Genomic DNA, 23,378 nt, shown 5'->3' with positions numbered 1-23,378 from the left:
AGCACAGGAACAGGCCCTTCGGCCCTCCAAGCCCGCGCCGCTCCCTGGTCCAAACTAGACCATTCTTTTGTATCCCTCCATTCCCACTCCGTTCATTTGGCTGTCTAGATAAGTCTTAAACGTTCCCAGTGTGTCCGCCTCCACCACCTTGCCTGGCAGCGCATTCCAGGCCCCCACCACCCTCTGTGTAAAATATGCCCTTCTGATATCTGTGTTAAACCTCCCCCCCCCTTCACCTTGAACCTATGACCCCTCGTGAACATCACCACCGACCTGGGGAAAAGCTTCCCACCGTTCACCCTATCTATGCCTTTCATAATTTTATACACCTCTATTAAGTCTCCCCTCATCCTCTGTCTTTCCAGGGAGAACAACCCCAGTTTACCCAATCTCTCCTCATAACTAAGCCCCTCCATACCAGGTAACATCCTGGTAAACCTCCTCTGTACTCTCTCCAAAGCCTCCACGTCCTTCTGGTAGTGTGGCGACCAGAACTGGACGCAGTATTCCAAATGCGGCCGAACCAACATTCTATACATCTGCAACATCAGACCCCAACTTTTATACTCTATGCCCCGTCCTATAAAGGCAAGCATGCCATATGCCTTCTTCACCACCTTCTCCACCTGTGACGTCACTTTCAAGGATCTGTGGACTTCCACACCCAGGTCCCTCTGCGTATCTACACCCTTTATGGTTCTGCCATTTATCATATAGCTCCTCCCTACATTACGGGGAAGGAAATTGTGAAGCGGACATGAAGAGACTACATAGGTTAAGTGAGTGAGCAAAAATCTGGCAAATCAAGTATACTGTGGGAAAATGTGAAATTGATCATTTTGGCAGCAAGAATAAAAAGAAGAGGCTTATTATCTAAATGGTGAGAGAGTACAGTGCTCAGGTGCAAAGGAATCTGGGTGCCCTAGAGCATGAATCACAAAAGGCTAAAATACAGGTACAGCAAATAATCAGGAAAGTTAATAGAATGTTTATAATTTGAAGGGAGTTGGTCACAAAAGTAGGGAGGTTATGTTTCTGGAGTACAGGGCACTCCTGAGACCACATCTGGACTATTGTGTACAGTATTGGTTTCCTTTTTTAAGGAAATATAAAAGTACATTAGAAACAGATTTATTAGACTAATACCTGGAATGGGTGAGTTTGTTTTATGAGAGGTTAGGTTTGCATCCACTGGAGTTCAGAAGACAAAACTGGTCTGCACACACCGCTCATCATCATCGGATTTGCCAAAGAACAAGTTTATTATTTCAGGCAATTTGATCAAAACCTTTAAAGTCGTGAGAGGTATTGACAGGGTGGATATAGAGAGGATGTTTCCTCTTGTCAGAGAATTTAGAACTAGGTGTCATTGTTTAAAAATAGACGGTCGCTCATTTAAGACTGAGATGAAACAAAATTTTCCCTCTCATTGGGTCTTGAGTCTCTTCCTTAAAAGGCAGTGGATGCAGAATCTTTGAATATTTTTAACTAGATAGATTCTTGATTAACAAAGGGGTGAAAGTTTAGGCAGGAGTGCGGGGTTGAAGTTCCAATCAGATCAATCATGATCTTATGGAATGGCAAAACAGGTTCGAGGGGCCAAGTGTTTCTAATTCATATGGTTGTAATATAATCAATTGGCGCAGTTCTATTATTCTGTAATGGAACTTACAGATTGTTCTCTTCATCATAAATAACCTTGAGTTAGGAATTGACTCAATTTTGCATTCAAACTACTGAGTACTCACAGGTTTGTCAATCTTCAGTGATAATTTAATTTCACTGTGTAATTTTTGAAGTCTCAATTCCATTGACATTTCTGTGAACCAAGGGAAAGAAAGTCAGATTTTATTAAGTACAATCTAGTTAATCTTTCTGATTATAGTGCATTAAACAGGTAGAGTCATACCTCTTTTCTTCTCAATTTTCTTGAAATTTAGTTTTTCTTCTTTCTTTCCTTCTTTCTCCTCTTTGGTTTGCCTAAATGGAAGGATAAATCTGAATTTTAACAGCTGAACTGCATCTATGCGATCTCTCACCCCTGAATAAAGAGAAACAAGCTCTGCAACAAAGAACAAAAGAAAAGTACAGCACAGGAACAGAAACTTTGGCCCTCCAAGCCTGCGCCGATCATGATGCCTGCCTAAACTAAAACTGTATGCACTCATGGGGCCCAATTTTACCATTGCATTGGGCTCGAAAACTTGGTAAAGTTGGGCATGGAGTCATTAACGCGATCCGCGCCCACGCAGATGCCCACTTTACCAAGGCCCGAAAATGGCCACGATTCGATTCGCACCCGAAGCAGGCGCAACAGTGATTTAATTGTATTTGCATGCATTTAAAACTTGAATTAATGGACTGCCCGCCCACATTTACCAGCATTTCCCCCTTTACCATCGCGTTCGCGCGTCCAGATTTGGCGTGAAGCAGACCTGCTCGGCAAAGGTCTGTTTCGGGCGCTCCATCTTCTGAAGAGGTAAGTTCAGAGCTTCCAACGGCTCTCTGACTCAGATCAGTGGCGGAGGGAGAGGAGGATCAGATCATTCTCTGGTGAGGGCAGGGGGGCGGAGGGAGAAGAGGACAGATCATTGTCTGGGGGGGTGGGGGGAGAGAGGCATGATTGTTCTCTGGTTTTGGGGGTAGGTGGGGGAGGGAAGAGAGAGGAGGGAGGTGGGTTAGATATATCTCTGGTGGGGGGAGGGGCCCGATTGCTCACTGGTTGGGGTGGGGGAGCCAGATGGATCTCTGGTGGGGGGGACGGACGGGGACCGCTGCCACTCTGCGGACGATCGGTGTGGGGGAAGGGGGCAAGGGGTCGCGATCGGTCTGGGCAGCGGGGGTGGGGGCAGCGTGGATAAGGGGGACAGTTATGTTGTGGGGGTGATGTCTGTGGGGACCATCGCTCCTGCTTTTTGCTCCCGGGCCGCTTTATCGGCTTTTTGCGGCCCGGGAGCGATGTGACAGCAGCGCGTTTTTCAAATTTTTTTCAAACTGCGCATGCGCAGTTCAGAGCTCCGATCGTTTCGGGCATGATTAGCCCCGCCCACAACGCAATTCAGACTCACGGTTTTTTTGCACGCTAAGTGCTAATGGGGGCGCCTGAAAGCAGTTTTCCAAATCGGATCTGAATTGTGCCCAGATTCAGCACTTAGAATGAAAATGGTAAAATCGGGCCCATGGAGTCCATGTCTTTCCATTCCCATCATATTAATGTATTCGTCTAGTTGCCCCTTAAATGCCGCTACCGTACCTACTACCACCATGTCCCCAGGCAGCACGTTCCAGACATTCACCACCCTCTGTATAAAAAAAACTTGCCTCTAAACTTTTCTCCACACACCTTAACCATATGTCCCCTAGTACTTGACTTTTCTACCCTAGGAAAGGGCATCTGACTATCCACTCTGTCCATGCCACTCAATCTTGTAGACTTCAACCTCTGTCGTTCTAGTGAGAACAAACCAAGTTTATCCAACCTCTCCTCATAGCTAATACCATCCAGACCAGGCAACATCCTGATAAACCTCTTTTATACCCTCTCCATAGCATCCACATCCTTCTGGTAGTGTGGCAATCAGAATTGTACACAATATGCTAAATGAGGCCTAACTAAGGTTCTGTACAGCTGCAGCATGACCTGCCAATTTTTATACTCAATGCCCCGACCGATGAAGGCAAGCATGCCGTATACTTTCTTGACTACCTTATCCACCTGCGTTGCCACTTTCAGTGATCAGTGGACATGTATGCCCAGATCTCTCTGCCCGTCAATAGTCCTAAGGGTTGTACTATTTACTGTATAATTCCTACATGCATTGGACCTTCCAAAATGCATTATCTCACACTTGTCTGGATTAAACTCCATTTGCCATTTCTACGCCAAAGTCTCCTACCGGTCTATGTCTTGCTGTATCCTCTGACAATCCTCTTCACTATCCACAACTCCACCAATTTTTGTGTCGTCTGCGAACTTACTAACCAGACCAGTTACATTTTCCTCCAAATCATTTATATATACTACAAACAACAAAGGTCCCAGAATTGATCCCTGTGGAACACCGCTAGTCACAGCCTTCCATTCAGAAAAGCACCCCTCTACTGATACCCTCTGTCTTCTATGGCCAAGCCAGTTCTGTATCCATCTTGCCAGCTCTCCTCTGATCCCGTGTGACTTCATCTTTCATACCAGTCTACCATGAGGTACCTTGTCAAAGGCTTTACTGAAGTCCGTGTATAAACATCCACTGCCTTTCCCTCATCTATCATCTTCGTCACTTCCTCGATTAAGTTAGTGAGGCATGACCTCCCCTTCACAAAACCATGCTGTCTATCACTAATAAGTCCATTTGTTTTCAAATGTGAGTAAATCCTGTCATAGAAATCATAGAATCATAGAAACCCTACAGTGCAGAAGGAGGCCATTCGGCCCATCGAGTCTGCACCGACCACAATCCCACCCAGGCCCTACCCCCACATATTTACCCGCTAATCCCTCTAACCTACGCATCCTAGGACTCTAAGGGGCAATTTTTTAACCTGGCCAATCAACCTAACCTGCACATCTTTGGACTGTGGGAGGAAACCGGAGCACCCGGAGGAAACCCACGCAGACACGAGGAGAATGTGCAAACTCCACACAGACAGTGACCCGAGCTGGGAATCGAACCCGGGACCCTGGAGCTGTGAAGCAGCAGTGCTAACCACTGTGCTATCGTGCCGCCCATGTCCCTAAGAATCTTTTCTAATAATTTCCCTACCACTGACATAAGGCTCACCGGCCTATAATTTCCTGGACTATCCCTGCTGCCCTTCTTAAACAAAGGAACAACGTTGGCTATCCTCCAGTCCTCTGGAATTTCACCTTAGCCAATGGGGATACAAAGATTTCTGTCAAGGCCCCAGCAATTTCCTCTCTTGCCTCCCTCAGTATTCTGGGGTAGATCCCATCAGGCCCTGGGGACTTATCTACCTTAATGCTTTTTAAGATGCCCAATACGTCCTCCTTTTTGATATTGACATGACCCAGAATATCTGCACACCCTAGGCTCCTCATCCATCAAGTCCCTCTCTTTGGTGCCCCCCACTGAGGCAAAGTGTTCATTTAGTATTTCGCCCATTTCCTCTGGTTCCACGCTAGATTCCCTCGAGTGCACCAACCCTTTCCCTGGCTACCCTCTTGCTCTTTACATACTTATAAAATGCCGTAGGATTTTCCTAATTCTGTTTGCCAAGGACTTTTCATGACCCCTTTTAGCCCTCCTAACTCCTTCCTTAAGTTCCTTCCTATGTTCTTTATATCCTTCAAGAGCTTCATTTGTCCTAAGCCTTTTAGACCTTATGGAATGCTTCCTTTTTCTTTTTGGCAAGGCTCATAATATCCCTTGTTATCCAGGGTTCCTGATACTTGCCACACTTATCCTTCATCCTCACAGGTACATGCCGGTCCTGAATTCCAATTAGCAGACATTTGAAAGACTCCCACATGTCGGATGTTGATTTACCCTTTGTACAAAGCTCAGAACTTTGCATGTAATAGGACATGGGACACAAAAGTTTCAAGCAAGTTTATCATTTCAGAACACTGTGGAACTATAAATGCTTCACAAATGACTTGAACCAGCCAAAAAGCTGACAACCCCATGACTAATTAAGGTGCCAATTTTATCTGTATAAATACTGGTAAACCTTGTACTAAGACCCATAATGATTAATGCAAAATTGCGTACTGAATCATAAAAGTGAAAATCATTGCCCAAATCAAAGAAGATATTGTGCAAACATCCATTTCGCAAAGAATGGTTTACAAATGGCTTAAAGATCAAGAGAAGTTGCAATGGGTACTGACGGAGATGGATGAAGGTTGTCAAGCAAGAGGAAAAGCCCGAAATATCGACAGCATACTTCTTGACAAGACAGCAAGACATGGTTCACGCACAGAGCCAAGGATGAACCCACATCCAGACCTGTTATTCAAGCTCAGGCTAAGAAGTTTTACCAACAAATGAGTTTGGAGCCAGGGCAGCATTTTGCAAATTAATATAAGAAAACAATGGCCTGCAGAGGAGCTAGTCACAACACAATTTCCTGCTGAATTAAAAGGTAATCTTACCAAAGGACGATACACCAAGTCTACAAACATGACGGGACAGTTTTGCGCTACAAAAAATAATGGGAGAAGAAATAACACCAAAAAAACATCCACATTTAAATAGAAAACGACAAGGCTGACAGTTCTCATTTGTTGCAACAAAACTGGTCTGCACATGCCACGCATTATCATCGGATTTGCCAAAGGACACTGCTTTTATCATATATGCCTAAAATCACTACCATGACTACAACTATCACGATTTTTGGTAGATAGCTGGGTTAAGAGTCACCTGTAGGCCAGACTGGTTAAGGATATTAGTGAACCAGATGGATTTTCATGACAAAAGATGCTAGTTGTTATGTCACATTAATCAAGCTAGGTTTATATTCCAGATTTATTAATGGAATTCAAATTCCACCAACTGCTCTGGTGGGATTTGAATAAGAGCATTAGTCTGGGCCTCTGACATCAGCACTACACTGCTGTCTCCTCAACATTAATGGCAGTAGAGAACTGATCAAGAGAATGATGGGCAGTAAGGATGACAGGACAACTAGTCTGAAGAGACCAATATGAAAGAGAGAATCTACAAGATGCTTTCACTGAAGAAAAGATGCTTGAAAGCAAGAAGAGTTGCGAACTATGATGGATTCAATGCCCACAATCTAAACAATGCCAGGTCAGTACCTGAAGCTAAATTAGATACCGATAAATATTAAACCTTGCACTGAGTATTATGTCCAAGAAGCTACCAACAAGACAATGCCAGATGATAAAATATTGGCCAGTGTAACAAATCAAAACCCCAAGATTTAGAGCAAACTGAAGATGACTATGATAATACCAAGACAGAGTCACAATCACCATCCCCTAACTTCATCTATTACCCAGAAGAATTGCTGAGACGGCCAAAGCCAATGAAAGACCTGTGACACAAAATCCTAGCAAAAGCAGAGGCTAATAAAAGACACACCACACCCATTCATTTAATAATGACTGCTTGCTTCTGATACTAGAAAATATACTTGAATTGACCTTTTATTCCTGCTCCTGACTTGGTGCTTTTGAACTTCATTATGAAGCAGTCCTATGATCACTTTATGAGGGAGGGTCCAGTACCTAGATCTAGGATCAGTCCATCAGATCAGGAGGTAAATGATACCAAGTTAAGAGGCAGCGCAAATAACTCTGAATCCCTAAAATACAGAAGTAGGCCATTCAGCCTATCGAGTCTGCATCAACTCTCTAAAGAGCATCATCTTACCTAACCCTGCACATTTTTGTACCGAGAGGGGAAACCAGAGCACCCGGAGGAAACTCACACCGGCATGGATAGAACATACAAACTCCAAAGCAATGACCATCAGAAACCGTACAAATACTGGTAAGCTGCAAATATTTCAATCTTTAGCTCTCACTAGCAAGCAGTGATTCCCCCGAGCTTTGGTAACTGGCATTCCCAAATTTATTAGTTGGGAGGTAGATAGTGAAGAAAGGATCAGTCTAACAGAAGACAGAGGGTGGTGGTGGATGGAAAATTTTCGGACTGGAAACCGGTTACCAGCGGAGTGCCACAGGGATCAGTGCTTGGTCCTCTGCTATTTGTCATTTTTATAAATGACTTGGAGGAGGGGGCTGAAGGGTGGATCAGTAAATTTGCTGATGACACCAAGATTGGTGGAGTAGTGGATGAGGTGGAGGGCTGTTGTAAGCTGCAAAGAGATATAGATAGGATGCAGAGCTGGGCTGAAAAATGGCAAATGGAGTTTAGCCCTGACAAATGCGAGGTGATTCATTTTGGTAGGACTAATTTAAATGTGGATTACAGGGTCAAAGGTAGGGTTCTGAAGAATGTGGAGGAACAGAGAGATCTTGGGGTTCATATCCATAGATTTCTGAAGGTTGCCACTCAAGTGGATAGAGCCGTGAAGAAGGCCTATAGTGTGTTGGCGTTCATTAACAGGGGATTTGAGTTTAAGAGCCGTGGGGTTATGCTGCAACTGTACAGGACCTTGGTGAGACCACATTTGGAATATTGTGTGCAGTTCTGGTCACCTCACTATAAGAGGGATGTGGAGACACTGGAAAGAGTGCAAAGGAGATTTACCAGGATGCTGCCTGGTTTGGAGGGTAGGTCTTATGAGGAAAGGTTGAGGGAACTTGGGCTTTTCTCTTTGGAGCGGAGGAGGTTGAGAGGAGACTTGATAGAGGTTTATAAGATGATGAGGGGGATAGATAGAGTGAACGTTCAAAGACTATTTCCTCGGGTGAATGGAGTGGTAACTAGGGGGCATAACTATAGGGTTCATGGTGGGAGATATAGGAAGGATGTCCGAGGTAGGTTTTTTACTCAGAGTGGTTGGGGTGTGGAATGGACTGCCTGCAGTGATAGTGGAGTCAGAAACTTTAGGAACATTTAAGAAGCTATTGGATAGGCACATGGAGTACTTCGGGATGATAGGGAGGAAATAGCTTGATCTGGGTTTCAGACAAAACTCGGCACAACAACGCGGGCCGAAGGGCCTCTTCTGTGCTGTACTGTTCTATGTTCTAAAGGGAGAGAACACTAAACAAAATTGCTTGCCTAAATAATAATTAGGCCTCAATGACCAGCTTGTAGCCAAAGTAAATGAAACACAGAATTATTTGCTACAAGGAGCAGATCAGTGGATAAATATGTGAATCAGAGGAAGATAAAAAGGTGTGGGAGGAGCAAGATTCTGGGATAAAGTTTTGAATTTTCTTTGTGAACAACTGGCATGGATACAGGCAATTAGTTTCCTTCTGTGCAACAACCCTCTAGCTCCACATAAAGAAAGTATCCTGGAATAATCATGGCCCAGCTGTAACCCATCATTAGGGAACCAAGTACTGACCTTTGATGCAAAATATTTCAATAATCAACATTTCATCTAGTTCAATACACAATAATATCAACATAAACTGGTACTTACAGCTCATCCTTTTTGCTCTCCTCCACTTTGCGAAGCTTTTCCTCTTGGTCTTTTTCATTTTGCTTTTTCAATAGATTTCGTCTATTAGCAGCATCCCACTTTGTTTTCTTGTTTTTCTCTTCCTTGCAATATAAATAATCAACAAAAAAGTGTTGTAAATGAGAAAATGTAAAGAGAACACAAGATAAAGGTTTATTTGTGAAACAAACAGATCTGTTCTTTAACAGAAGGTTATAATTGAAAGCATTTTAGCACAAGTTGACCTGTTAGCTTAGTCTCAAGATATTAACCTGCAAGTGTGAGAGACATGTTGCAGGATTCCATTATCTCACAGAATGCCACAATTTTTCCCACTGAATAACCAAACTGAATAAGTCCACAAAGATAAACAATCACATTCAGTAGTAATAGCAGATCTTGATTGTACAATGAAAGCTAGTGGACAATTCAATAATAATTAGAATAATCCTGGAAAATTTGGAAATGGGGGAGGGGGTTATGGTGGGTGAAGAAAACTGCTCATTCTGACAATAAGTCGGGTATCATATCTTTCAAGGGCAACCATAGAACATGGAACTTTAACCACATGCATTTGGTAGTCACTCAAAAATGTAGAATTAGTACAACAAGAGTCAACTTCCAAAACATACATCAAGAATGCATTTCTAATCCAATATTTTACTTCTCAGGAAGAGTCAAATCAAATTACTGATTTTCAAATCTGCTTCTGGCAGACCATTAAAGATATATAGACACCTTCAATAGTTTGACCAGAGGAAGATGAGCAAATCAGGTTAAATAAAGCTCCAATCCATGCTTTTAGATAGACTGTACATACTTCATCTTCTGGTTCCTCCTCTTCAGACTCTGACATTGACTTAGTCTTGGTATTCCTCCTTCGCTTAGGTTCTGCAAGGTCCTTTTTTCCTTCCTTTTTAACAACTTCTTTTTTTGGTTTGTCGCTCTTTTTTTCCTCTTTCTTCTCTTCCTCCTCTTTTACTTTCTTCTGCTCTTGTTGCTTCTTTCGCTTTTCCTCTGTGACTGCCTTCTTTTCCTCAGCTTTGTTCATAACATCATTCTCACTGGCAGTACATACAACACAGCAGTTACATAATATTCAAACTTGAAATTAAACATCAGCAGAACATAAAACAAGAGGTTTTAGTAGACAAGAAAGGCATTTACTCAGATTTCTAGTCTAAAGCGCATTTCCTATCACTTTCTCCACACGATTTAAAATGGAAATTGAATTGGTTGAGGAATAGTTTCCCATCGCAAAGTAGTGCCATGGGATCGGTTTCCTGTCCACTTGCGTGGTCATTTGGGGCTTTGGTTCAACATCTCATCTATGTACTAAGATGTACCAAGGTGTACTAATGTACCAAGATGTACTAATGAAAGCTTAAGTTGAATAATAGAAGAATTAGTTAGCCATTCGTGAGGGAAATTAGTTAGCCCTTGGAAATGCTTTGTCCCTCCTAAAGGTTGTGAATATTGGGTCAAGTAAAAATTTTAAAAGCAGTAATGATAAGGCTTTTCTAGGTAAGGGTGTAGAGGGATTTAGAGATCAGACGGGTAAATGGAGTTGAGGAATAGATCAACCATAAACTAATTAAATGGCAGAACAACACAAGGAACTGGTTTTTAAAAAAAAATCATTTTATGTTCCCAGCATTAGCCTCCCAAAACATAATTCACAAGATTAAGGGAATTGATAAGGCCTTGAAACAACTAATGCCTCTATTATACAACTTAGGGTTTCTTTAGCACATCTTTCAGATGAGATGTTAAACCAAAGCCCTAAATGACCTCTCAAGTGGACAGGAAACAAATCCCACGGCGCTACTTTGCAAGGAAAACTATTCCTCAACCAACATCATTAAAACAAATCTTGTTTATTGTTCATATGTTTGATGGCAGAATAGGTATTATAATTACACCCCTACTACCACCGACCTTTCAACAACAATTAACTTATTTGTACAATACGAAGCAGATTGTTTATCAACCAATGTCAGTAAAACACTGATCACATTGCTGTTTGCTGGATCTTACGATGAACACATGTTAGGCAGATGAATGGGTGGCTTGAGAGCTGGTGCAGGGGGCAGAGATTTAGATTTTTGGATCATTAAGATCTCTTCTGGGTAAATGGGTGACCTGTTCAAGAGGGGCAGGTTACACCTGAACTGGAGGGGGACTAATATCCTGGCTAGGAGATTTGCTAGAGCCACTCGGGAGGGTTCATAGAATCATAGAAACCCTACAGTGCAGAAGGAGGCCATTCGGCCCATCGAGTCTGCACCGACCACAATCCCACCCAGGCCCTACCCCCACATATTTTACCTCTAACCTACACATCCCAGGACTCTAAGGGGCAATTTTTTTTTAACCTGGCCAATCAACCTAACCCGCACATCTTTGGACTGTGGGAGGAAACCGGAGCACCCGGAGGAAACCCACACAGACACAAGGAGAATGTGCAAACTCCACACAGACAGTGACCCGAGCCGGGAATCGAACCCGGGACCCTGGAGCTGTGAAGCAGCAGTGCTAGCCACTGTGCTACCGTGCCGCCCCCCTTGGGTCCCACCCCCCTAGGTTCAAACTAGTTTGGTAGGGGGGTGGGACCCAAAGCAGTTGGGAGACAGAAGAGAAGGTTGAGGACAGCACAGAAGTTAAAGAGAGCACATTAAGTAATAAAGGCAGTGTCAGTAATCCTAGTACCAGATAGATCAGGCAAAAGCAGAGCAGAGAGCAAGGGAAGTCCAGATTAAACTGCATTTATTTCAGTGCAAGAGGCGTGACGGGCAAGGCAGATGAGCTCAGGGCATGGATGGGTACGTGGGACTATTATAGCAATTACTGAAACATGGCTAAGGGAGGGACAGGACTAGCAGCTCAATGTTCCAGGGTACAGATGCTAGAGGAAAGATAGAACAGGAGGTAAAGATAAGGAGGAGTTGCACTTTTGATTAGGGAAAACATCACGGCAATATTGAAAGAGGATATATCCGAGGGTTTGGCCACTGAGTCTATATCGGTAGAACTGAGAAAGAACAAAGAACAATACAGCACAGGAACAGGCCCTTCGGCCCTCCAAGCCCGTGCCGCTCCCTGGTCCAAACTAGACCATTCTTTTGTATCCCTCCATTCCCACTCCTTTCATATGGCTATCTAGATAAGTCGTAAACGTTCCCAGTGTGTCCGCCTCCACCACCTTGCCTGGCAGCGCATTCCAGGCCCCCACCACCCTCTGTGTACAATATGTCCTTCTGGTATCTGTGTTAAACCTCCCCCCCTTCACCTTGAACCTATGACCCCTCGTGAACATCACCACCGACCTGGGGAAAAGCTTCCCACCATTCACCCTATCTATGCCTTTCATAATTTTATACACCTCTATTAAGTCTCCCCTCATCCTCCGTCTTTCCAGGGAGAACAACCCCAGTTTACCCAATCTCTCCTCATAACTAAGCCCCTCCATACCAGGCAACATCCTGGTAAACCTCCTCTGTACTCTCTCCAAAGCCTCCACGTCCTTCTGGTAGTGTGGCGACCAGAACTGGGCGCAATATTCCAAATGCGGCCGAACCCACGTTCTATACATCTGCAACATCAGACCCCAACTTTTATACTCTATGCCCCGTCCTATAAAGGCAAGCATGCCATATGCCTTCTTGACCACCTTCTCCACCTGTGACGTCACCTTCAAGGATCTGTGGACTTGCACACCCAGGTCCCTCTGCGTATCTACACCCTTTATGGTTCTGCCATTTATCGTATAGAAGGGGGAAATCACTTTGATAGGGTTGTTCTATAGGCCACCAAACAGTCAGCGGGAAATTGAGGAGCAAATATGTAAGGAGATTACAGATAGCTCCAAGAAAAATACGGTGGTAATAGTAGGGGATTTTAACTTTCCCAACATTGACTGGGACAGTCATAGTATTAGAGGGTTGGATGGAGAGATGTTGAGTATATTCAAGAGGAATTTCTCATTCAGTATGTGGATGGCCCGACTAAAGAGGGGGCAAAACTTGACCTCCTCTTAGGAAATAAGGAAGGGCAGGTGACAGAAGTGATAGTGAGGGATCACTTTGGGACCAGTGACCATAATTCTATTAGTTTTAAGATAGCTATAGAGAATGATAGGTCTGGCCTTCTAAATTGGGGAAAGGCCAATTTTGATGGTATCAGGCAGGAACTTACAAAAGTTAATTGGGGGAGTCTGTGGGAAGGCAAAGGGATGTCTGGTAAGTGGGAGGCTTTCAAAAGTGTGTTAACCAGGGTTCAGGATAAGCACATTCTTCTTAGAGTGAAGGGCAAGGCTGGTAGAAGTAGGGAACCCTGGAGGAGGCACGTGACGTGCATAGGCAGCTGAGATCAAATAAAGAATATAGGGGGTGTAGGAGTAGAGTTAAGAGAGAAATCATGAGGACAGAAAGGGGACACAAGGTTGTTTTGGCAGATAAGGCAAAAGAGAATCCAAAGAGCTTCTACAAATACATAAAGGCCAAAAGAGTAACTAGGGAGTGAGTAGAGCCTCTTAAGGATCAACATGGTCACCTATGTGTGGATCCACAAGAGATGGGTGAGATCCTAAATGAATATTTCTCATCAGTATTTACTTTTGAGAAAAGCATGGATGTTAGGGAACTTGGGGAAATAAATAGTGATGTCTTGACGAGTGTACATATTACAGGTGGTGCTGGAAGTCTTAAAGTACATCAAGGTAGATAAATCCCTGGGACCTGAAGAAGTGTATCCCAGGACATTGTGGGAGGCTGAGGAGGAAATTGCGGGTCCCCTAGCAGAGATATTTGAATCATCGACAGCCACAGGTGAGGTGCCTGAAGATTGGAGGGTGGCAAATGTTGTGCCTTTGTTTAAAAAGGGCTGCAGGGAAAAGCCTGGGAACTACAGGCCAGTGAGCCTCACATCTGTGGTGGGTAAGTTGTTGGAAGGTATTTTGAGAGACAGGATCTACAGGCATTTAGAGATGCAAGGACTGATTAGGGACACTCAGCATGGCTTTGTGGGTGGAAAATTGTGTCTCACAAATTTGATTGAGTTTTTTGAAGGGGTAACCTAGATAGATAAGGACAGTGCAGTTGATGTTGTCTACATGGACGTTAGCAAGGCCTTTAACAAGGTACCACATGGTAGGTTGTTGAATAAGATTAAATCTCACGGGATCCAGGGTGAGATAGCGAAATAGATACAAAATTGGCTTGGTGACAGAAGCCAGAGGGTGTTTGTAGAGGGTTGTTTTTCAAACTGGAGACCTGTGACCAGCGGTGTGCCTCAGGGATCGGTGCTAGGTCCACTGTTATTTGTCATTTATATTAATGATTTGGATGAGAATATAGGAGGCATGGTTAGTAAGTTTGCAGATGACACCAGGATTGGTGGCATAGTGGAGAGTGAAGAAGGTTATCTCGGATTGCAACGGGATCTTGATCAATTGGGCCAGTGGGCTGACGAATGGCAGATGGAGTTTAATTTAGATAAATGCGAGGTGATGCATTTTGATAGATTGAACCAGGGCAAGATTTACTCAGTTAATGGTAGGGCGTTGGGGAGAGTTACAGAGCAAACAGTTCTAGGGGTACAGGTTCATAGCTCCTTGAAAGGTGGACAGAGTGGTGAAGAAGGCATTCAGCATGCTTGGTTTCCTTGGTCAGAACATTGAATACAGGAGTTGGTTTGCCTTGTTGAAATTGTACAAGACATTGGTAAGGCCACACTTGGAATACTGTGTACAGTTCTGGTCACCCTATTATGGAAAGGATATTATTAAACTAGAAAGAGTGCAGAAGAGATTTACTAGGATGCTATCGGGACTTGATGGTTTGAGTTATAAGGAGAGGCTGGACAGACTGGGACTTTTTTCTCTGGACCATAGAAGGCTGGGGGGGGATCTTATAGAGGTCTATAAAATAATGAGGGGCATAGGTCAGCTAGATAGTCAATATTTTTCCCAAAGGTGGGGGAGTCTAAAACTAGAGGGCATAGGTTTAAGGTGAGAGGGGAGAGATACAAAAGGGTCCAGAGGGGCAGTTTTTTCCACACAGAGGGTGGTGAGTGTCTGGAACAAGCTGCCAGAGGTAGTAGTAGAGGTGGGTACAATTTTGTCTTTTAAAAAGCATTTAGACAGTTACATGGGTAAGATGGGTATAGAGGGATATGAGCCAAATGTGGGCAGTTGAGACTAGCTTAGGGGTTTTAAAAAAAGGGTGGCATGTACAAGTTGGGCCGAAGGGCCTGTTTCCATGCTGTAAATCTCTATGACTCTATGTTCGGCCATGTTTTCTACATTACGACAGTGATTACTAAGAGTTTCATTGGTTGTAAGTGCTTTGGTGTGTCCTCAGGTCATGAAAGGTGCTGTATAAATTTAAGTCTTTCTTTGAAAGCAGTTCATTGCTTATGAGTCATGACTTAGAAACATAGAAAAACTACAGCACAAAACAGGCCCTTCGGCCCCACAAGTTGTGCCGAACATATCCCTACCTTTTAGGCCTACCTATAACCCTCCATCCTATTAAGTCCCATGTACTCATCCAGGAGTCTCTTAAAAGACCCTATTGAGTCTGCCTCCACCACCACTGACGGCAGCCGATTCCACTCGCCCACCACCCTCTGTGTGAAAAACTTCCCCCTAACATTTCCCCTGTACCTACCCCCCAGCACCTTAAACCTGTGTCCTCTCGTAGCAGCCATCTCCACCCTGGGAAAAAGCCTCTGAGAGTCCACACGATCTATGCCTCTCAACATCTTGTATACCTCTATTAGGTCTCCTCTCATCCTACGTCTCTCCAAGGAGAAAAGACCGAGCTCCCTCAGCCTATCCTCATAAGGCATGCCACTCAATCCAGGCAACATTCTTGTAAATCTCCTCTGCACCCTTTCAATCTTTTCCACATCCTTCCTGTAATGAGGCGACCACAACTGAGCACAGTACTCCAAGTGGGGTCTGACGAGGGTCTTATGACTTCTCCGAAAATAAAAGAGAAGAAAATGCCCTCCTTTTGTTGAGACCATGATATTTGATTAAGATCACACAGAATCATTCAAACAAAGAACATTAAGATTTCACTAACCTTTAAAGTCTTGAATGGTGAATTATTTGCAGCTGAACTACCCACTCACCTTTCATCGTCTGAACGTGCAGGTATCACCATGACTTTGGGCCGCCTTCCTCTGGGTTTTGGTGTCTTCACTTCAACGGCTGTATGCATAAAGCATAGAGAGATCCTTAAACTAAAAGCCTCGAGAAATGCAATATTCAAACACTGTCACAGAAAATACTTCAAAGTGCATTATTCAGAATTGCAAAAGCAGCCTCATGCATCTGAAATTAGATGCAATGCTTTTGTTGGGATTGGGGAGGGGAATGAAGGGAGAAGGGCACATGAAATACTTTTTAAAAAATCAACTTGCTTTGTTGTAATGTTGGTCAGTAAGTAACACCTTGAGTACAAGCCAAGTTAAATCTATCAAACAGATCTCGAGTTTCAGACCAACTTAAAATCTACATTTCTCTTCTGCTAACTTAAGTTGAAAATTTTAAGGCACCTCAAACACCTACACAAAAAATGTGCAAGTTGAAAATCATACATTATGAATCTTACTAATACTTGAGAATTGTTTACCCAAAATGAACTATAGGAATCCACCAGACTGCTCTTTCCCCATCTTCTTGAAGCATTTCTCTGAGTCCTATTGAGAATACCACACCATTATTGTTGTACCCTTGTTCTAAACTTGGCAAACAGTTTCTTTATAAATACAAACAATTGCTAGTGCTTCCAAAACACAACACAACTGACTCATGACCAAAGACTGCATGCAATTTCATAACAGCCATTTGTTTCCACATTTTAGGTTTTAAGTTCATTCAGAAATTGCTGGCAAAAAAACTCAGCTCAAAATGAAGAGAACCAAACTATTTAAAGCAAATTCCTCAAGCTAATCTCAGGCATAATACACTGAACCAGCCTTCACCAATGCCCCAAATTAGCCAGTAACCTGATAAATTGCTCCAAAAAATCTGATCTTCCGGATATAAGGGCTTTATCTACTCGTTACCCCTCAAGCAAACAGACCTAGAAGATGCTATATGGCCTCAAAAGTAGCAAAACAATTTTTTGGGTTGTTTTTACAAAGGAGGCAATCTGATAGGAAACTAACATGTGTTGCAGTGAGCTAGCTACAGAGAGATAGACCATTCAGTTCCATTTACCCTATCTTTTTATATCCTCACCTAATGAAGAGGTATCACCAATTTGTGACACTATTCATACTCCTGCAGTGATTGCCAAATTACTATCCAAACGCATGGCAAATAAATCTAGATCAGATAAGGTGCATCTGAGAATCTCCAAGAAACCGAGGGAAGAAATTGAAGGACCTTTGGCACAAATCTACAATAAATTATTGAACATTGGAGAGGTTTCTCGGACTGTAGAAAGTTTAAAAAAAATAAATGATAGCAAAAGTGGCCCAGGAAACTAGATTCGTAAATTCAATGTCCATTGTGGGAAAAATTAAGTTATAAAAGATACAATTATGGAACAATGATCTCAAGAATAGATGCTCCTCCCAATTTAGGCTGGAAGAATGTTACTAATGGGGTCCCACTTCATAACTGATGCTAGGATCACAAGCAGTGATTAACTCTACAGATACTAAACTGATGAAAATGTTAGATTGCAAAAACAAAGATGACAAACGGGTATTTGAATAAGCTTGGGAAATGGACAAGATAATTGACAGATCAAATTCAATGCAAAATCCAGATGGGAAAAAAAACTCCATTTGAGACTATTACTTAAAATTTAATTAAAAAGATGTGGGCTAACTGACAATTAATTGAAGCTTTTTGTTGGATGGCAGGGAATAAAGCAAACTAGATGTTGGATATATTATAAAATCAAATAGTGAGGTAATCCTGCCACTATATAAATCGTGGTGCATCAGTTCTGATTGCCACAGTAAACAAGTGTACAGCAGCTACAGAGGGAATATAGGAGAGGCTAAGCAGAATGAATTGAGGGACTAAATTAGAAGACCCGATTATGCAAATTGGTACATTCTCACTGGAAAACTAGAAGGTTGAGCGGTGATACAATTGCTCTAAAATGAGATTAGGAAATTCAGACTATGACAAGCTATTTCATCTTGTTCAGGACAACAGAGTAGAAAAACATGGCTTTTTGAAGAGGGGTAAAATTCAAAACTAATCTGCCTAAACATAATTTAAATTAGCAAGTAGGTCTTTTATGTATCAGGCTCCCGAGAGTGAAGGCAGAATTAAATAGTGTTGATTCATTCATGCACAAATGAAAATGATTTAATTCAGAAAATAACATTTTGGGATACAATATATGAGCAATTTGAGATATTAATTATGTCTAGCAAATATAGCGCATTTCAGAAGAACAAGTTGTGCGTGGAGTCTGAAGAGATAGGAGAGGCACTAAATGAATATTTTTCGTCGGTATTCACACTGGAGAGGGACAGTGTTGTTGAGGGGAGTACTGAGATGCAGGTTGTTGGACTGGATGGGATTGATGTTCATAAGGAGGAGGTGTTAGCAATTCTGGAAAGGGTAAAAATAGATAAGTCCCCTGGGCCGGATGGAATTTATCCTAGGATTCTCTGGGAGGCTAGAGGAGATTGCAGAGCCTTTGGCTTTGATCGTTGTGTCGTCATTGTCTACAGGAACAGTGCCAGAAGACTGGAGGATAGCAAATGTTGTCCCCTTGTTCAAGAAGGGGAGTAGGGACAACCCTGGTAATTATAGACCGGTGAGCCTTACTTCTGTTGTGGGCAAAGTATTGGAAAGGATTATAAGAGATAGGATTTATAATCACCTAGAAAGGAATAATTTGATTAGGGATAGTCAGCACGGTTTTGTGAAGGGTAGGTCGTGCCTCACAAACCTTATTGAGTTCTTTGAGAAGGTGACCAAAGAGGTGGATGAGGGTAAAGCAGTTGATGTGGTGTATATGGATTTCAGTAAAGCGTTTGATAAGGTTCCCCATGGTAAGCTTTTGCAGAAAATACAGACACATGGGATTGAGGGTGATTTAGTGGTTTGGATCAAGAATTGGCTAGCTGTAAGAAAACAAAGGGTGGTGGTTGATGGGAAATATTCATCCTGGAGTTCAGTTACTAGTGGTGTACCGCAAGGATCTGTTTTGAGGCCACTGCTGTTTGTCATTTTTATTAATGACTTGGATGAGGGCGTGGAAGGATGGATTAGTAAATTTGCGGATGACACTAAAGTCGGTGGAGTTGTAGACACTGCGGACGGAAGTGGCAGGTTACAGAGAGACATAGATAAGCTGCAGAGCTGGGCTGAGGGGTGGCAAATGGAGTTTAATGCGGAAAAGTGTGAGGTGATTCACTTTGGAAGGAGTAACAGGAATACAGAGTACTGGGCTAATGGTAAGATACTTGGTAGTGTGCATGAACAGAGGGATCTGGGTGTCCATGTGCATAGATCCCTGAAAGTTGGCACCCAGGTTGATAAGGTTGTTAAGAACGCGTACGGTGTGTTAGCTTTTATTGGTAGAGGGATTGAGTTTCGGAGCCAGGAGATCATGCTGCAACTGTACAAAACTCTGGTGCGGCCGCATTTGGAGTATTGCGTACAGTTCTGGTCGCCGTATTATAGGAAAGATGTGGAAGTGTTGGAAAGGGTGCAGAGGAAATTTACCAGGATGTTGCCTGGTATGGTGGGAAAATCGTATGAGGAAAGGCTGAGGGGCTTGAGGTTGTTTTCGTTAGAGAGAAGAAGGTTAAGAGGTGACTTAATAGAGGCATACAAGATGATCAGAGGATTAGATAGGGTGGATAGCGAGAGCCTTTTTCCTCGGATGGTGTTGGCTAGCACGAGGGGACATAGCTTTAAATTGAGGGGTGAGAGATATAGGGCAGATGTTAGAGGTAGGTTCTTTTCTCAGAGAGTAGTAAGGGCGTGGAATGCCCTGCCTGCAGCAGTGGTGGACTCGTCAACGTTGAGAGCGTTCAAGTGGTTATTGGATAAACATATGGATGATATTGGAATAGTGTAGATTAGAGGGGCTTTAGTTTGGTACCACTGGTCGGTGCAACATCGAGGGCCGAAGGGCCTGTACTGCGCTGTAATGTTCTATGTTCTAAGTACATTTGGACCGATGATTCCTAAAGTTCTCCACTACACTTCATAGAATCATAGAAACCCTACAGTACAGAGAGAGGCCATTCGGCCCATCGAGTCTGTACCAACCACAATCCCACCCAGGCCCTACCCCCATATCCCTACATATTTTACCCGCTAGTCCCTCTAATCTACGCATCCCAGGACACTAAGGGGCAATTTTAGCATGGCCAATCAACCTAACCCGCACATCTTTGGACTGTGGGAGGAAACCGGAGCACCCGGAGGAAACCCACGCAAACACGAGGAGAATGTGCAAACTTCACACAGACAGTGACCCAAGCCAGGAATCGAACCCAGGTCCCTGGAGCTGTGAAGCAGCAGTGCTAACCACTGTGCTACCGTGCCGCCAACCACTGTGCTACCGTGCCGCCAACCACTGTGCTACCGTGCCGCCACGGTATGTCACATATGTCATATCTCAAATCGCTCATATACTGTCTCGCAAAATATTATTTTCTGAACGAATTCAATTTAATTTATGCTTGAATGAATCAGCACTGAACCACAGTCACTGTAGGGTGCCTATTTCATTGATTTTCCACATGCTCTGCACCATAGGGCTTTCCTTCATCTCCAGGTCTGTTGTAGAATGAATGAAATAGATAAGCTATGGTCTTTCTTTATACAGCAATTCCAATGTTCCAAAGTTTATTGTTTAGATAATTAGATGTTAAGTTGCATCTCAACATTAAGAGGGTTTTGGACTTCAGCTCGGTCTCAGTCAAGGGCTCTCTTTCACTCAGTTGTCTCACCCATGACAGTTGCTTTTCTTCACTCAAAGAAAATTCTGAATGCGACTGGAAAAATAATCTTGAGATATTTAACTTCAGACAAATAGATTTATAAACAAACCTAAAATGTTAGTTCCTTCTGAACTGCGGGCTGAAATTGTGTTTTTAATTCATTCACAGCATGCCAGCTTCACTGGCTAGGCCAGCATTTGTTGCACATCCTTAATTGCCCTTGTGAAGATGATGAGGTTTCCTTCTTGAAGCACTGCAGTCCATGTGGGGTACACCTACAGAGCTGCTAAGGACTTCCATAAATTTGATCCAGTGACATGAAGTTCAACATAGTTCAAGTCAGGATGTTGTGTGGCTTGGAGGGAAACCGGTGTCTTCTGCCCTCGTCCTTTAAGGCGGATAGAGATTGAAAGTTTAGAAGTTTCTGTTGGAGGTGATTTGAAGAGTTGCTACAATACATCTTGTAGATGTCACACACTGCTGCCAATGTGTATTAGTGGTGGAGAGAGTGAATATTCAAGGCGGTGAATGGGGTTTGAATCAAGTGGGTTGCTTTATCCTGGATGATGTTAGGCTTCTTCAGTGTTGTGGGAGTTGCATTAGGATTTGGCATATCATAACATTCAAGGCTATGGGCCAAGTGCTGATAAATGGGATCAGGTGAGATGCGAGGTGTGTCGGCATGTCCGTGCAGACTTGATGAGCCAAAGGGTCTCTTCTGCACTGTTAATGCATCCAGGCAAGTGAAGTATTCCATCACACACCTGCCTTGTAGACGGTAGACAGGCTTTGGGGAGTCAGGAGGCGTGTTACTTCCTGCAGAATTCCTAATCTCTGACCTGCAATGTAGCCATAGTATTTATATGGCTGGACCACCACTTCAGATTCTAATCAATGGTAACTCCTAAAATGTTGGCAGTGGGGAATTCAGTAATTATGAAGCCTCTGAAAGTCAAAAGAAAATGGTTAGGTTCTCTCTTGTTGGAGATGGTAATGGCCTGGCACTTATGTGGCATGAATGTAACTTGCCACTTATCAGCCCAAGCCTGAATGTTGTCCTGATCTTGCTGTAGATGGACATGGACTGCTTCAGTATCTGAAGAGTTGTGATTGGTACAATCAATCGTGCAGTCATTCATCAGCAAACATTTCTGCTTCTGGCCTTATGATAGAAGGAAGATCATTGACAAAACGGCTGAAGATGGTTGGTCCAACCCTGAGGAACTCCTGCAACAATATCCTGGGACCGAGATAATTGACCTCCAACAACCACAGGCATCGCTATTCTCCAAATGCCTTATAAAATACCCAATTTACTGATGATGAAAAGAATACTTTAGCTTTGTTAGATGAAAAATAATCATTTTCTTAGCCGGGTAGGAGGGTGGTGGTGAAAGGGGATTCCACACACCATCACTGTACACAACCTGGTTGAAATAGTTTGACTTGTTGGACTCCTCTCACTTCTAACAAATAAAAAGACATTCTGGGAACTCACAACGCAAAAGTAATGTCTGTCTTTTTATGGGATACCTGAACATTTCTTCTTCCAGTCTTACTCAGGTTCTCTCCTTGACTTCTTTTTCTAGTACACCGATGACTGTATTGCTGTCACTTCCTGTTCTCATCCCAAATGACAATATCCACCATTTTCGCATCCTCAAATAGCCTCTGATTATTCCTTTCCTTAATTTCTTCATCTTCATGTTTAGGGATAGGCTCTCAAACCAATGTTCTCCATGAGCTTACTGACTCCCACAGGAGGGAAGCGTGACTCCATTCCAAATTTCTAGGTTTTTTTATCTCATCACATCTGTTCCCACAGTGCCACTGTCCACAGCAACGCATCAGATATGTCTTTCTTTCTTGACACAGTAACAGTTTTAACAACACCAGGTTAAAGTCCAACAGGTTTATTTGGTAGCAAATACCATAAGCTTTTGGAGCGCTGCTCCTTCGTCAGATGGAGTGGAAATGTGCTCTCAAACAGTGCACAGAGACACAAAAGCAAGTTACAGAATACTGCAGTCACGGGCATTCAACCTCGGATCTTCAGGTAAGCGTTCTCCAAGGCGGCCTTCACGACACATGACAGCGCAGAGTCGCTGAGCAGAAACTGATAGCCAAGTTCCGCACACATTAGGATGGCCTAAACCGGGATGTTGGATTTATGTCACATTATCAGTAACCCCCACAGCTTGCCTCCTGGACTTGCAGGCTGTCCTGAAAATCATAGAAACCCTACAGTGCAGAAACAGGCCATTCGGCCCATCGAGTCTGCACCGACCACAATCCCACCCAGCCCCTACTCCCATATCCCTACACATTTACCCGCTAATCCCTCTATCCTACGCATCCACGGTAGCACAGTG

The 23,378-nt window shown here is 43.3% G+C and overlaps 1 protein-coding gene across 2 annotated transcripts in view; it reads right to left on the bottom strand.

Annotated features, from left to right (window-relative positions):
• psip1a (PC4 and SFRS1 interacting protein 1a) overlaps positions 1-23,378 on the bottom strand; it is a 78,110-nt gene that overhangs the window by 30,526 nt on the left and 24,206 nt on the right. For both annotated transcript variants that reach the window (XM_078214158.1, XM_078214159.1), the window contains exons 7-11: positions 16,204-16,282; positions 9,887-10,130; positions 9,049-9,170; positions 1,910-1,980; positions 1,749-1,819 (exon numbers count right to left, since the gene is read on the bottom strand). In XM_078214158.1, the coding sequence (XP_078070284.1) occupies positions 1,749-1,819; positions 1,910-1,980; positions 9,049-9,170; positions 9,887-10,130; positions 16,204-16,282 (587 nt within the window). The remainder of the gene's footprint in view (positions 1-1,748; positions 1,820-1,909; positions 1,981-9,048; positions 9,171-9,886; positions 10,131-16,203; positions 16,283-23,378) is intronic.

This window comes from Mustelus asterias, chromosome 6, assembly GCF_964213995.1.
Source record: "Mustelus asterias chromosome 6, sMusAst1.hap1.1, whole genome shotgun sequence".
Taxonomy (NCBI): Eukaryota; Metazoa; Chordata; class Chondrichthyes; order Carcharhiniformes; family Triakidae; genus Mustelus; species Mustelus asterias.
This window is presented reverse-complemented; position numbering and strand designations above follow the sequence as displayed.